At 50.6% G+C, this 14,864-nt stretch overlaps 2 protein-coding genes across 8 annotated transcripts in view; one reads left to right on the forward strand and one right to left on the reverse strand.

Moving 5' to 3' along the window:
* Positions 1-4,274, forward strand: CCNI2 (cyclin I family member 2). The gene is made up of 5 exons (XM_044947882.2): positions 1-592; positions 999-1,130; positions 1,618-1,692; positions 3,307-3,447; positions 4,124-4,274. The coding sequence occupies exons 1-5, from the start codon at positions 152-154 to the stop codon at positions 4,127-4,129; spliced, it is 795 nt and encodes a 264-aa protein (XP_044803817.2). The 5' UTR covers positions 1-151; the 3' UTR covers positions 4,130-4,274.
* SEPTIN8 (septin 8) overlaps positions 3,268-14,864 on the reverse strand; it is a 27,033-nt gene continuing 15,436 nt past the window's right edge. For 3 of the 7 annotated variants that reach the window (XM_006041147.4, XM_044947880.2, XM_025293085.3), the window contains 5 exons: positions 14,719-14,815; positions 14,355-14,523; positions 14,038-14,170; positions 13,743-13,933; positions 3,268-4,608 (listed from right to left, as the gene is read on the reverse strand). In XM_006041147.4, the coding sequence (XP_006041209.3) occupies positions 4,443-4,608; positions 13,743-13,933; positions 14,038-14,170; positions 14,355-14,523; positions 14,719-14,815 (756 nt within the window). In that variant the 3' untranslated portion in view covers positions 3,268-4,442. Of the gene's footprint in view, positions 4,609-8,422; positions 11,284-13,742; positions 13,934-14,037; positions 14,171-14,354; positions 14,524-14,718; positions 14,816-14,864 lie in introns of those variants that run through there. The other 4 variants (XM_025293088.3, XM_025293087.3, XM_025293086.3 and 1 more) reach the window with 3 other exon arrangements.

The raw sequence follows: 14,864 nt of genomic DNA on the forward strand, positions 1-14,864 counted from the left end.
CAGGACAGTCCCAGGGCCAGGAGTGGGAGGTGGGCCAGCTGGGCCCGCTCCGCCCCGCCCCGCCTCGTGGCCTCCCCAGCTGCAAGTCACTGACGCTGGGGTAGAAAACGCCAAGCTAAGCCGGGACCCAGACCCAGGATCTGACGCAGCCATGGCTTCCGGAGGGCGGCATGCGCCGCAGAACTCGGCCTCGGAGGTGAGACCCTCCCGGTGTCCAGGTAAGAGTTCGGACGAAAGTCTAGGCGAAATGGCCCTTCGCTGTCTGCTCCCGCCGCGGCCGTGGAACGTCTCTCTCTCCGCGGCGATCCAGAAAAGTTTCTCGGAGACGTGCCTGCGCGATGCGCTCCGGCCCCCGGCGCCTTCGTGGACCAGATCCGTGCGGGGGGGAATGCGCGCTCGGCCACCTGCAGGCCCCGATCCCGCCGCAGCTCGGGGGCCGCCGCCCGCACCATCTACGCAGCCCCCAGTCCCCAGCACCCCCAGGCTCATGCAGAAAACCTGGGGAGGCTTCCCGGACCAGCGCCAGCTGCTCGCCTACCTGACGCAGGCCCAGGGCCGCGAGGCGCGTCTGTGGCGGGGTGGCCAACTCCAGGTACCGGTACCCTCGCGGGGCCCACCCGGAAGCACGGTCATCCCCCTCCCTCACGCGCGCACGGGACGAGGCCGGGTTCCACGTGCACCCGCGACCAGGTGAACCGCACCCTGGAGCCTGCAGCCTCCCCAGGTGCGTCCCTCTCACGAGATTCCCCAGCTTATCTCACTGAAACGGTGCTTCACTAGAGGGCTTTGGAAAAGGGCTTGAGTTGGGGAATTCGGCTGAAGACCCAAAAAACGGGCGCAGGAAGGAGAGGGTCTGAATGGGGGTGCAACTGGACGAGAGAGACCCTTTTACGTGACCGCTATTTAGGGTGAAGGGGCTTCTTACAACCCCTCTGGACCAGCCACTGATGGACTGAGACCGACGACCTTCTCTACTCTCTCCCACCTCCTCCTTTCAGCAGGCTGAGATTTGCGAAGCCTTCAGGGAAGTTGTGTTGTGGCTCCTGAGAGTTGAGAACATCTTTGACTTCTCTCAGACCACTTTTAACCTGGCTCTCTCCATCTTCAGCCGCCTCATAGTTTCAGTAAAGGTAGGGGAGTTATGAGGGATGGTGACAGATGATTGGGTGTGGAAACTGACCTTTGTTTCCTGTTGCTACCTGACAGGGGAGCCATCCCAGGTGCTCAAACCCAACATTATAAATTAAGTCAATGGCTCCAAGAATAGAACTGGAATTGGAAAATCCTACCACCTTACCTGTCTGGTTCCGTGTTGTGTGGCCATCAGTGGTCAGCCTGAGGCCAGGAGGGGGCTGTGTGTTCCCTGAGATGATGCTGTATTTCCCATCTCCAGTCAGTCTTCTAACAAAGAGCTATTGACTAGTCATCTGTGGTTCTGAAACCAGGAGGTTTTCACTGGTCACATCGAAAATTGGGGCTAAATTCCTTGCAAATAAATACAATGTCTTTTTTAAAAATTAAAAAACTCGATTTCTTAAAAACAACAAAAAACCCACAGATGCTTTATGGTTAGTCTATGACACTCATATTCTCAAATGTGTCTCTTCCATACTGCAGATAAAAAAGCATTTACTCCATTGTGTCACAATTACTTCCTTGAGACTTGCTACAAAAGTTAATGAAGAAGAGGAGGTATGCATCCCTGGAAGCTGATTAAGGGCTACTTTTGAGGTGTAGGGGTGTATAACATTGGAAACACGAGTTTCCTGAAAGGTCTGTGATCTTGGGAATGGACATTTTGGAAAAGTCACACCTCCCAGGATCTCTGCTGTCCCTTCCTTAGGCTTGTCAGACGCTGGTGGTGGTGGTTTAGTCGCTAAGTCCTGTCCGACTCTTGCGACCGCATGGACTATAGCCTGCCACACTGCTCTGTCTGTGGAATTTCCTAGGCAAGGATACTGGAGTGGATTGCCATTTCCTTCTCCAGGAGATCTTTCCAACCCAGGGATCAAACCTAGGCCTCCTGAAGGATTCTTTACCCATCTGAGCCATGGGAATTCTGGTACCCCACAAATGGGAAAATAGAACAGCTGAATTGTCCTGGCCCAGCAAACCTGGAAGCCTGACCGCCTGGCAGATATATCTTGCCGCATTGGTTGATGGAAGATGCCACTTCCCACTAAGCAGAGGAAAGTGGCCTCCCAGACCATATGGCCTAATAGCCATCCCCCAGAAACTATATCCAAGAAAGCTGCTTGAGACTTAAGGACTTGCCTGTGTCAAAGAAACTGGTCTTCAGGGAGCCTGGGAGCCTCATCTGGGAGGGGCAGGAGGGCCACGAGCAGTGGGTGGAAGAGAAACCCCCGTAAGTGCTTCAGGCTTGCTTGAATTTCTCCGTTTCACTATGGCTTCTGTTCAGAAGATCCTCTCCCAGTATCCTTCCCAAACCTCCCTTCCTACTCCCTCCCTCCAACCTCTCCCCCTTTGTGGAACCACTGCCATTCATACAAGGTCCCCTTAGCTGATCTCAAGGTCCAAGGGGCCAGAAAAAGGCATGGTGTGTCTAGTCCCAAACTTGCAATAAAAACTATTTTAACCCTGTTTGTTAGAATGTAATGTGTGCCCCGCAAAGATGCTTTTGTCCAACTAAGAACCAAGTAAATAACCCTTAAAAGAACTATTTCTAGAGGTTATATAATACTTTGTTTATCTAAAAGAGTAGGACCAAGTCTTCAATGCACTTGGTACTTGAATGTTTACTCATAGACAAGCCTTATAATTTCTCTGGGGGAAAGTCATAGCCTTCAACAGAGGCTGAAAGGAATGTGTTTGCAGCTATGGTGTTACCTGGTTCTGGGAGGTTTTATCAGTGAGTCTGTCTGACGCAGACCAGGAAGCTCAAAGGCCTACTTCTCTCTATGACTAACAATCATGGTAGTGATCAGGACCAGGAATGGGTAGAGTCCACAGCCGGAAAGCTTTGAGTGAGTTCTTATAGGTGAATGTGGGAGATGGCACAGTCCCAGCCTCCAAAGCACCTTTGGGTAGGCGTTGCAGTGCAGTTGGGGATCAAGACCTGCTGGCAGCAGATGACCATGTGACATTTACTGCGCACTGTCACGACTACCTGGGGACTTGACAGATAGCCAAGATCTGGTTTGGTTTTTCTTTCAGAAGTGTTTTCTGTGGTGGGTCACTGGAAGACAGCTCTACTAGGGTCATGGGTGCCCAGTCCCCAGCGATAAGAAAACAAAAGCTACTGTGACATAGTGTAGGGCTTTGGCCTCTTTTATTTTCTTTTTACAGTTAATTCCACGCATAAAAGACTTCATAAAGCATTATGGCTCTGGCTATTCCCCGAATGAGCTCCTCAGGATGGAGCTGGCTATTTTGGACAACCTGCACTGGGACCTCTACATCGGGACACCGCTGGACTTTCTGTCCATAGTAAGTACGAGGAACTTCCAGAGCCTACCCTGGACTCATTGTGCCTTTGGAACAGCTGTTCACAATATCGGACGGCAAAGCACACGTCCTTACACATGCAGCACAGTGACGTGACCCACAAGGCTCACGACATAACGGCAGAGTGAAATATTATCTTACATCCAACACGGTTCCACCAGGCTCCCGCTTCTAAAGGACATTAACTTTACAAAGATATTTAGACGGCACTATTATGGTGAGCTTCTCTTTTAAATACACACTGCAAAAATATTTAACTTTCCATTCTATGCATATTGTACATAAAAATCTGTCTGCTTTTGCTGTACTTTACACACATTCACTTAGCTGTCTTTTATTCACCTACACGCAGTCCTTACTGAGGCTTTAGACCATATTGATCTGGCACTTAAAAATGTCATGTTAGTTTGTATTTGTTTTAGTGAGAGAATGATGGTCATCCTTAAGGATAGGATTCTGTTAGTAAGGCAAAATTATGTAATATGGAAACGTCATGGGGTTTTGGTCTGTTATGAAGTATGACGATTAAATCACGAAGGGCTGTACCATTATAAAAACTGACCATTGTGGCCAAGCGGCAGCATTTCTTCTCATGTTGAGCACATATAAGTAACTTCTGTGCTACCTGAATCTTGAACTGTATGCTTCTGTTTTTCAGAACTGAAACACTGTCAAGTGGGTACTTTAGGCTCTTAATGACCATGTCACAAAGCGGACTGTCTTTTTCTCACCAGGGTTGAAGCTTAGCTTGGCCGCACAGTGGGTATTAAGCCTCAATCCCCTTCTGGGGCCATGGATGGGAACGAAAAGGGTTGGGCAATATTTAATGTTCCCTGATGAAAATTTAAATTGTTTTTTGCACTTTTGGTCTTTGATCTATGAAAAGTATGGGGTTTTCTGTTCTAACATAAAAACCACGGTCTCCAGTTCCACGCCCTGGTGGTCCTGGGCTGGCCCCACGTGAAGGAGCTGATGCCTCAGAGGAATCCTTCCCTCCACGTCGCGTCCCTGACCAGGCAGCTGCAGCACTGTATGGCGGGCCACCAGCTGCTGCAGTTCAAGGGCTCCACACTGGCCTTGGTCATCATCACCTTAGAGCTGGAGAGGCTCATGCCCGACTGCTGTACTCCTATATCTGATCTGCTAAAGAAAGCACAGGTAGACATCAACTTTGCCCCACACCAGGCTCTCAGTTTTGCCCCTTCAGCTGATGCACTCTGCCCCCAAAAGAGTACCTGTGGCCCCTTCTTGGCCCTTGTGGGCTCCAGGACATACCCTGGCTGTGATGACTCTGACGAGTCTTCCTAAGGGCTAGGCTTTCCACACACGGCATATCCTCTGGACTTGAGTATTAGGTACACGTTCCCTTCACCACAGTGGGCTTCTCTGACACTGAGTGAAGCTGTATCTCAGTGGCAGCCCTGGTAGTCAAGAGGATGTGGGGACATGTTGAGCTCAGGAGAAAACAACGCTGAGCTTAACACTGGGGAGTATAAATTTCAGGCCCTTTACCCTTTATATGGTACCAGGCACCAGGGTACTATGAGGTAGGTACAGGGAGGTCAGAATCACTCAGGATGGACAGCATAAGATGGAATGCAGTTAGAAAAATGACAGTTTTTACTGAGGTTGAAGATGGGTGTCCCTGAGACGGTGGGGTTAATGTTCTCAAGTTGGGTGGTTGGAACTTCCTGGAATTGCTCCACGCTGACATTCTGGCACTCAGTTGCTCATTGTTTAGAATGTAAAATGGCTCTGCCTCAAGGATGACCACTCCGTTTTAATTACAGGTTGGTATTAGGCAGTGGAACTGCTGCAAAGAACTTGTAAAGGAGCAACTGGCAAGCCTTTAGTCATCCTCCTGAACGGACACTTTCTGGCTCACCTGCCAGCATCTGTGCCCTACCCCAGAGCCCTTTACAGCATAATGGCAAATCTGGACTTGGACTCCTCTATATTCTAGGCTTTATGGGTCCTGTAACAAGAAAGCAAGAAGGCCTTGAAACAGCAACTGAGAAAACACTCCTGATTCTTCAGGAAAAAACAACAACAAGGGGGCAAAAAGACAGGTCAGGGTCCCTAAAGGGAAAGGTAGTCTGATAAGTCACTCAGACTCCTGCCTCTCTCACAACCCTGGGCCCGAAACCAGGGGGAGGGAATAAATGCTCATAGTGCAGCTTGCTTTTTCTTCCTCATCAAGGGCTGTAGCAGCCTATAAGACAGCTGGACGATGAGGTCAGAGGCAGGCCTTGCTCAGGGCAGAAGGGCCAGGCTGGTGCTGACAGACAAGTTTCTGCTGCTCCACCTGCCAGAACTGGCCGGGTCTTTCCAGCTTCCCAGGCCTGTAACCAAGAGCATGTGCAGGCTTCAAGTCCCAAGTACTCTGCCCGCCTTTGCAGAAACGGGATTTACCCTGACTCGCCCAGCATCTAAGTCTTTTCTTTGTAGGAACTCGATTCATAAAGTGTGCTTTATTTCATATACAGTAACCAAATCAAGCTTTAGGCATATTTCTGCTTGGCTACTCTTAGTTTACAGACTTAACTAGAGGAATTTTTGTGTTTAGAAAATGACACTTCGAGGTGATCCTTGTGTTGGGAAGCCACAGCTCCCCAAGTTTTGGTTGAGATGAGCGGGTCCTGAGGCTGAGCTCCCACTACTGCAGGGAGGAGGGAGGACCACTAGCATGGCTGTGAGGGAGAAGCCAGCTGCCCCTGGGAAGCAGTGACACTATGCAGCCATTCTCTAGGCAGTGGAGTGCAGCTGACAGTGATGCCAGCTGGGACCGTGGAGGTAGTGCTGGGGATGTGAATGACTGAGCCCACATTTAGAGGTCGTCTGTGAAGTCCTTCCACAGGGAACGGTTTCTGTAAATGTGCTCAGCCGCGGGGAAGGTGATCTGCTGCTAGCTATACCGTATTAGTGTCCGTACTGTAGTCAGCACAAATCTCTGCCTTTTGTTAAGACAAATTTGCTTGTTGGAGCTTTTGTTGAAATACGCTTCCTTTCAATCCTTTCTGTGTCTTATTTTACATGTATTAGATACCGTGCAAACACACGTGAAATGCAGTCTCTCAAACCCTATCAGTAACTGTCCCCTAGCCCAGCACATGGAGAAGGCAATGGCACCCCACTCCAGCACTCTTGCCTGGAAAATCCCATGGATGGAGGAGCCTGGTGGGCCGCAGTCCATGGGGTCGCTAAGAGTTGGACACGACTGAGCGACTTCACTTTCACTTTTCACTTTCATGCATTGGAGAAAGAAATGGCAACCCACTCCAGTGTTCTTGCCTGGAGAATCCCAGGGACGGGGCAGCCTCATGGGCTGCCGTCGATGGGGTCGCACAGAGTTGGACACGACTGAAGCGACTTAGCAGTAGCAGCAGCAGCCCAGCACAAATGAATGTGCTGGGGGGCAGCCTGCTGCTCGTGGCCTCAGCTTCCTCTGCCTCCTTCCTTCCACTGTGAGCAGCACTGTCATTGGTGGAACAGAGGCTAAGCCTGAGGGCCCACGCCAACTCAGGCTATTTTTGACTTCAGAAAACAGGTAGGAATTACCTGGACCCCACCCCCTGAACCAAGTAGCTCTGGATGTAAGTTTCATTCCCCAGAGCTAAACCAACTCTCCATCTCTTGGGAAAAGAAGAAGGTAGACCTGTGAGCCACAGTATGGGGGTAAGGGACAGCCTTGTTGCTTCATCTTTCTGTAAATAGTATTCTCTTTTCTGGGGAAGCAAACTTTCGTATTGCCAAAGTACCACTTGTGAGCGGTTTTTAAGTTTTTATGTTGTTCAAGCTTGCCTTGGAGCCCTAAGTTCTATCTTACTCTCCTCTAACATTTTTTCCCTGCAGTTAGGAATTTCTATCCCACTTCAGATTAGAGACTGGGGTTCACTATGGTGGGAGAAATAAGGACATGATCCACCTTCCATTTGTCACCATTTACGTAGGGCAGAGATTGGGCTGTGACTGCTGAAAACAGAGATGGGACAGGGCTCAGAGGCAGATGAGCTAAGAGAAGAACACAGTAGATGAGTAGTACAGACACATCTTAAACTTGTCCAAATATTACCTCATTTGGGTGAGCCAAGTTCCTTCCACCAAGGTGGCCCTATTTCCCCTGGCTTCCTGGAAAGTCTTGGTTCTTCAGAGCTTGGTGAAGACTGCCTCCCTGCACCTGCCTGCCCAGGGGCAGAGTTGTGCTGTATCTTCCCTGGGGAGGCCAGCATGCCAGTCTCCCTGCTGGGCCTAGTCCTCCATCTCCTCATTTTGGTCTCCCCAGAGATTAGCCTAGTGTCCAACAGAGAAAGCTCCTCGACAAATAGGCCCTGGAGATTGCCATCCCTTCCTCAACCAAATATTTGCCTACTTACTACAGCATCCCATCTCAGCAAAACCTTCTTAGGTCCACCAACCTACACTGTCAAACTGCACAGGAATAAGGGTACAGGATAGCAATATTTAAACCTCACTTCCTCCAGTTATGAGCTGTGTGACCTTGGGTACCTCTCGGCCTTGCCTATAAAAAGGAGAAAATGGTACCTAATCATAGGATTATTGTGAAGATTAGAGGAATTAATACATGTAATGCACTTTAGAACAATGACTAGCACACAGTAAGAACTCAAAGGTTAGTTGTCCTGTGTCAAGCCGCCCCCACAAGGATGTAAGCTTCTCAAGGGCAGGGTCTGCCTTCTCTCGTGTCTTGCCTGATAAAGATCCTTTGACCACAGGCTGCAACTTCTCTTTCCTATCTTGCCTCCATCCCACACCCATTCAAGAGCCGTTCACAGATGCCCGTGGTAGGATTCACTATTAAAACATAACTCCTATAGAAGCTGATCAACCCCACAAAGTTAACGGAAAAAACAAGCTGTATTTTACCACAGCTGTAGCAGATTAATAGAGGAAACATTAAATCAGAAAAGCCACTGCCCAAAAAAGACACCACAAAAACTCAAAATAAATGCAAAATTTAATGAAAAAAATGAGTACAAAGTGAATGGAAAGGAACAAAAACAGTCAATGAATGAAGGAATAAATGAATTAACAAGTGAAGCAGTTTTAGAGAAGCATGTTAACGTAACAGACTAGCAAGCCACACTTCCCTCGGGCCTCTTTTCCAGTAACAGGAGCCCCACTTAACAGGGAACCCACACAAAGACATACACAACATATATGGAGTCGGTCTGCACAAGCACAGACCACCTAGACTCAGGTTACCCATAATTCGGGTGACCATACCTCCCAGTTTGCCTGAGACAATCATGGCTTATGCTTGTCGACTTGGCGTAATTATTAATGAAATCTCCTTTCACTCTCAAAAGTCTCAGCTTGGGCAATAAATTATATGGTGATTCTACCCAAAAATCAACTTGGTTCATGAAAGACATGATAGTAAATGCCAGCGATCCCACTAACAGCCCTAACAATGCCAACAGATGATACGGAGACAGAAAATGAGGGGGAAGTCAGATCCTGCAGACAGGGGTCACATTCCATGCGGCGGGTAGCTTGTTAAACAATGAATGGTAAGCTTTTAAGCTCACCTTGTGCACCAAAGATTAACTTGGTCTCAGCTAAAAATGACAAAATTCTAAACACAAACAGCCCATGAGAGAAAAGTGCAGTGAGGCTCACTAAAGTCAAAGGGTGCTGCCGAGGCAGCCCAGACCCCAGAAAATGTAACAAGGACAGGTCTCCCCGAGATTCTTGGAAGCCTGGGGCCCGCAGGCAGGTAGCCAGCCACAATTCTGGCCACCCAAGTATGCCCTGGGTGCAGCCCACATTCAGATGGGGGTGGATGGGCAGCAGGATCTGCCCGCTGTAAGAGTCCCGATTGGCCAGGAGTCCTCATTTCTTACATAACTGAGCCTGCTGGGTCATTGAGCCTCATCTTCAGAAATACACTAGCTGACAGAGGCTAGCGTAAAGGTCTTACTTCCATCCAAATGAATACACCTGCAGACATATAATGACCCTAGAGTTAAGCCACTTGCAGTCCACATCTGCCTTAGATATGCTGATTTACCTTTTTAGATACCCACACTGAAGCATCAGTTACCAGTTACAACCACAAGTGGGTTTACTCTAAAGCTAATGAAACTTAATTCTCAGGGCCTCTTCCAAGGCCCTATACCTGATTTTATACTCATGTTCTATTAAGAAGGCTTCTCAAGTAGTTTGAGCCTTTCAAAAATCTGTATCCACCCGTGGTCATGGCATAACTTTGGAGAATTTTCACTTTGAGTCTCAACAAAAACCTGCTCTGCTCCAGGTGAAGCGAAAAAGACCACCTTTTCCTGGTCATACCTCAGTGGATACATACAGCTCACCCTCCACCCCTCTCTGAATGGAACATGATCTAAGAAGGTCAGGAGGGAGCCAGAACCTAGCCTTGGAAATCAGTAAAGCAAGCCAAGGCGGGAAGAGGGAAACAATGATGGGAAAGAAAATGAAGGACATAAAAACACAAACCGCTGATCCAACAATGTATTAGCACAGCTTCCTAAGGCTTCCAACTAGGGAGTGCACTAGACTGTGAGCTCCTTGAGGGCAGAGCTGTGCAGTACTCTGGGCTGCCTGTGCCCAGCACAGTGCTTCATCAACATTAAGTGGAATCCTTCCTTTCATCTATTCATTTTTTATGTCCCATGTTATCAGGCCATACTTTCGACCCTGACGGTCTCAGTGGCTTGCCAACCAACAGGAACACAGAAGAATGCTGTACTTTCTTAGAAGGCTCTCTTTAAGAATGCAGCTGAAGGGGAAAAAGCTCTTCTGCTGGTAGACTTTTTCTTAATTGTTCACATACATCAGGCACCTTCATCGCTTTCCCTGCAACTCAGCCAGGAAAAAGGAAAGAACGACCCAGAGAGAAACCTGTTCCCTCTGGGCACTCTTTGCATTTGGAATATGCAGGGGTGGGCGTGGGGTGGGGTGCTGGCGGTCTTAGTTAAGAGTCAAACACTTAACACGCACTCATGGGGCTGGTCCCTGTTCACAGGTAGCACCTGGGGCGGGGAGCACAGAGATAACGGCTTCGGGCTGCTGTTCCATTTACATTCACAGTAACAACGCTGAGCATGGCCTTCTTCATGATCCACTTTCACTCGTAAAGAAATCCCAAACACTGTCATTACAGCACGTTTATTACCCGCCTCTCCCTATACTTTATAGGGATACTTTATACATAAGAAGGGTTTAGAGATGTTTTTAGTCTTTAAAAACCAGGGCATCTGTGTTACTTACGAAAATAACGGGAGGGGGTATTATTTGTCTTTACGCTCGTGCCAAAATAAAAATTTAGAAGTGCTTTAAAAGTTATTATTGAAATTAAGCTCTAGGTTAGAAAAATTAAAATGAAGGGGAGTGGGGGGAGTTCTGCAGCATGTATACCACACCACGTGGCCACACCTAGGGCACTGCATGAGCTGCCATCTTGACGCTGAACAATTAGGCCGAGCATCGCCGGCTGGGGCCTCTGCTAGAGCGGCACAAAACTGCTCCGTCAAGGAATAGTGACACTGTAAATGGAAGACCAGCCACTGGCTCTGAAAAAAATAAACCTCATCAGTTTTGGATTCCAGCATTCATGGCTTTAACAAGTTTGCATAGAGAGGGTGGCCCGCCAGGCCTGGGCAGCCTGGGGCACAGGGGTAGGGGACAAAGCAGGGCTGTAAACACTGGAGTCTGTACCGGCTCCCAGTCCGTCCTCACACCATGATATGGGAGAAGGGTCACAAGGTGTAACTCAAGCAACTTAACACATGAAAGTCTAAAGTCCGCTCTTGACATGTAAGTCTGTGCGTGCGTTAACTGAAAAATAAAAATAAAACAAACAGAACAAAAACAGACACATTAAAAGATACACAGACGACCAAATCAAACGGAAGCAAAAGACAGCAAGATGAACACTGGGAAAGGACAGTCAGTTTGGCACTTGTGACGAGCAAAGCAGAGAATTCACTTCAGCTTATGGCATCCCAGGCTGAGGGGTCAAGATCTGATTGGGAAGTAATTTTGTAAAAATGAATTAAAATTTGAAGAATAAGTACAATCAATCAAAGCCATTCAACTAAATGGTCGCAAAACAACATCCCCCCTCCAAATGTACTCCTGACCCATCCCGACCAGGGCAGAGGGAAGGGGTGCTCCCAGCCAGCCCACCCACCCCACTCCTGGCCTCCGCAAGGCCAGCATGGGAGGAGAGGGCTCTCTCCCAGAGGCCAAACTGACTGAAGCTTTCTGGAATGTCCAGCAAACAGAAAAGACCTGTTCTCCAGGCCCACATCACATGAAAAAAAGCAGGGAGATCTGACATCAGTGATGAGCCCCACCCTGAGTTGGCCTGGTGCCCTGCAGCCAGCCTGCACCCCACCCCCACTGGCCCTCAACACCCTGACCTGGCCACAGGTCCTTGAGCTGCTTTTGAGTGGCTTCTTCATAGCTTACTTCCTAGGAGACTCTGCCTGCCTTTTTTTTTTTTTTTTTTAAGAAAAAGAAAAACAAAAAAAACAAGATGGCCTGGGCTAAGCTGGCAGGGAGCAAGGCAAAGTCTCTTTGGGAGCCAGCACTGGGTCATGGATAGCATACCGCTTCCCAGGAGAAACCAGATTTCTGAGCTACCAGCTCAAAATCCACATGGGTTGCAATTCACAGAGCCAGCGTGCTCACCAAGCTCACCAACATCTAGACAGGGCCGGAAGTAAATGCAAAGCAGAAGGGAAATGTGCACAGTTGAGAGGAGTGTGGGGCTGGGGACCAGCAGGGGCTTATCTGCTGCAGCAGGGCCAACGGCTGGTGTGGGTGGGGGTGAGGGAAGGGGGGCCAGTCAGCAGGGTGGGAGAGACTACAGGGTCTGTCCGAAAGCAGGAGACAGGCCTCAGGAACGAGAATTAGCATCCAGTTCCTAAATGCCTGGTTCTGTCCCCTGGTCTTCCCCAGGGAGAAGCTTTTTAAACTTTGATGTGTCTGTGCCTCTGTGCCTGTGTGTCTCGGAGACTGTGTGTGTTAGTGGAGATGTGTCTGGATCTGTGTATGTGATGGGGCAAGAGTGAGACAGTGTACATGTGTCATGCATGTGTGCAGCATTGGGGAACGCAATACTGGGGGGCAGGGGGAGGGCCAATGCCACAAGCAGCACCCCAGGGCCACAGCTATGCACTGCATGGCCCTAACCACAAGGCTCCACTGCCACCAAGGAAGGAACAGCCTGAACACACACGTTCCCAAACATTCAAGAAGGAGCTGGAATTCCAAGAGAATAAGAATGAGGGCCAAGGTGAGTATACCTGCTTAGTTTCCAGGCTGGCAAGAGAAAGAAGGTACCGGACGCAGACCAGGGGCAGGGAGAAGCTGGGGCAGACAGGATCCCCATGGAGAGATGCTCTGGGGGACACTGAATGAAGTGGGGCAAGGAAGGGAGGCCCCCCCACCCCTACCCAGAACATCTGGGATCCAGCTGTGCGCATGGAATCAGGCTATGCCAAGGAGAAGAGACTTAGAGCGGCCCCCACCTCGCCAAAGTTGACTGCACTCCTGGAGGCTGGGAAAAGCCTCCTCCTCTCCCCCATCACTCCATCTCCTCCCCTCTCCCATCACTCTCTCTCCTCTAAAGCTACGCTCGGAGGAACAGCTCCAGCCTCTGCTTAAGGAGCAGCTCCTTTCTTCAGTAGGACTCACACAGCCCCTCCAGGGAGCTGCTGTCCTTCCTTCAGCAGGTCGTGACCACGGTGTCCGGGGATCAGTGCTGGCTGGGCTCAGGTCTCCACTGCCCTCAGTTACCACCCACCTGCCAAAACGGGCCCCACGTCCACAGCCTCAGGACTGAGGGGGAGGCACCACAGCTGTCCAAGCAGAAACCACAGGAGCATTTGGAATCTGTCTGAAAAGGCTGACATTCCCAAGCCCTGACCATCTCCTGGCCTGAAGGACCTTCCCTGAGACCCTAGGACCCTCTCAGGGGCCACTCCCTGCCTGTGTGGCCCAGCCTTCTCCACCCAGCTCTTGAGGGGTCTGCAGGAGAAAGAGAAAAAGAGATAGAGAAAAAAGCAGGGTGTGGGGTAGAAGAGTGGGGAGAGGAGCCACTCGTGCACAAACACAAGAGTGGGCATGAACGCTTGATGCCTGAGGATGTGAAGATCACCACTGAAAGAAGAAAGGTGAGCAAGAATGAGGTGGAGAGCGAGTGAAAGGAGACAGCAAAATGGCGAGCCAGCGAGAATGAGTAAGAGCGAGAGAGCCAGCCAGCGCGGGGCAGGGAGCCCACCACCTACTTCTTCTTGTCCTTGTCCTTCTTCAGAGGCTGCTGTGAGGTGGCGTGCAGGGCCTGAGACTGCAGGGCCTCCACTGCTGCCTTTCTGCGGTTGAAGGCATTGGTCTCCTCCTCCAGTTCCCGGCGCTTCTCCTCCACCTTGCGCTTCTCCTCCTGGTGCAGCCGCTTGAGGTGCTCGAACTTCTCGTGGAGCTGGGAGCAGAAGGTGGGGAGGCCGGCTCTGTGTGAGCCCTGGAGGAGCCTGGGCCCTCCCTGGCCTGGCCTTGCCACACACACCCCCCGAGCCCAGCACACACCTCTCTCTCCTTCTCCTTCAACTCCAGCTCCGTCTCCTTCACTTTGTTGACAAACATCTGCCTCATCTCTTCCTCCTTCCTCTGGAGCTCGCTCAGGAACTCCTTCCTCTTGGCCTCGTATGTTTCCTGGAGGCTGTGGAGACCCAGAGAGAAGAGGCCAAGGAGGGGATCACGGTGGGATGGGGCTGGCCAGAGCCAGAGGGCTGGAATCACGTGGACACATGGGGGTCAGGGGAGGATGCTACTGTCCCAGCAGCCTCTCTCCCCACCTGGCTCACAAGTCAAGTCTGGTCGTGGCTGGGGAGACAGGCTGTCACCTGAAAGGCTGGCTGTCACCATCACTGTCCTGGAAGCCCATCTCCTCCAGTTTGCAGCGCCGGTAGAGCTCATAGTGCCGACTGTGTGTCTGCTCGCGGAGGTCCTCCATGTTCACCCGGATCAACATCTCCCGGAGCTTCACGAAGTCGCAGTGATTCTCGTTCTCCACTGGAAGTGGAGAGCACGTGGCATCAGACAGGGACCCGGCCACGAGGATGGAGGAGACAGGGTGCAGGACAGCAGTGGGGTGTGAGAGGCCGACCCCAGAGGGAAGACAGGCAGCAGATGGTCATGGGGAGGACACAGGACAGGGGACTGAGTCCAGGCTCCCAGCCAGGGCTGTGCTCTCACCGCCACACTCACCCTGCACCACGCCCCAAGGGTACTGCCGCGCTCGCACCAGTTTGTTCCCCACCTTCACCTCCTCGGTGCTGCCCACCACGGCAAAGGGCAGGTGAGCCTGGAAAGGGGCCCACGTGTATGTGAGCACTGCGCAGACATGGGCTAGT

Source organism: Bubalus bubalis, chromosome 9 (assembly GCF_019923935.1).
Source record: "Bubalus bubalis isolate 160015118507 breed Murrah chromosome 9, NDDB_SH_1, whole genome shotgun sequence".
NCBI classification, from domain to species: Eukaryota; Metazoa; Chordata; class Mammalia; order Artiodactyla; family Bovidae; genus Bubalus; species Bubalus bubalis.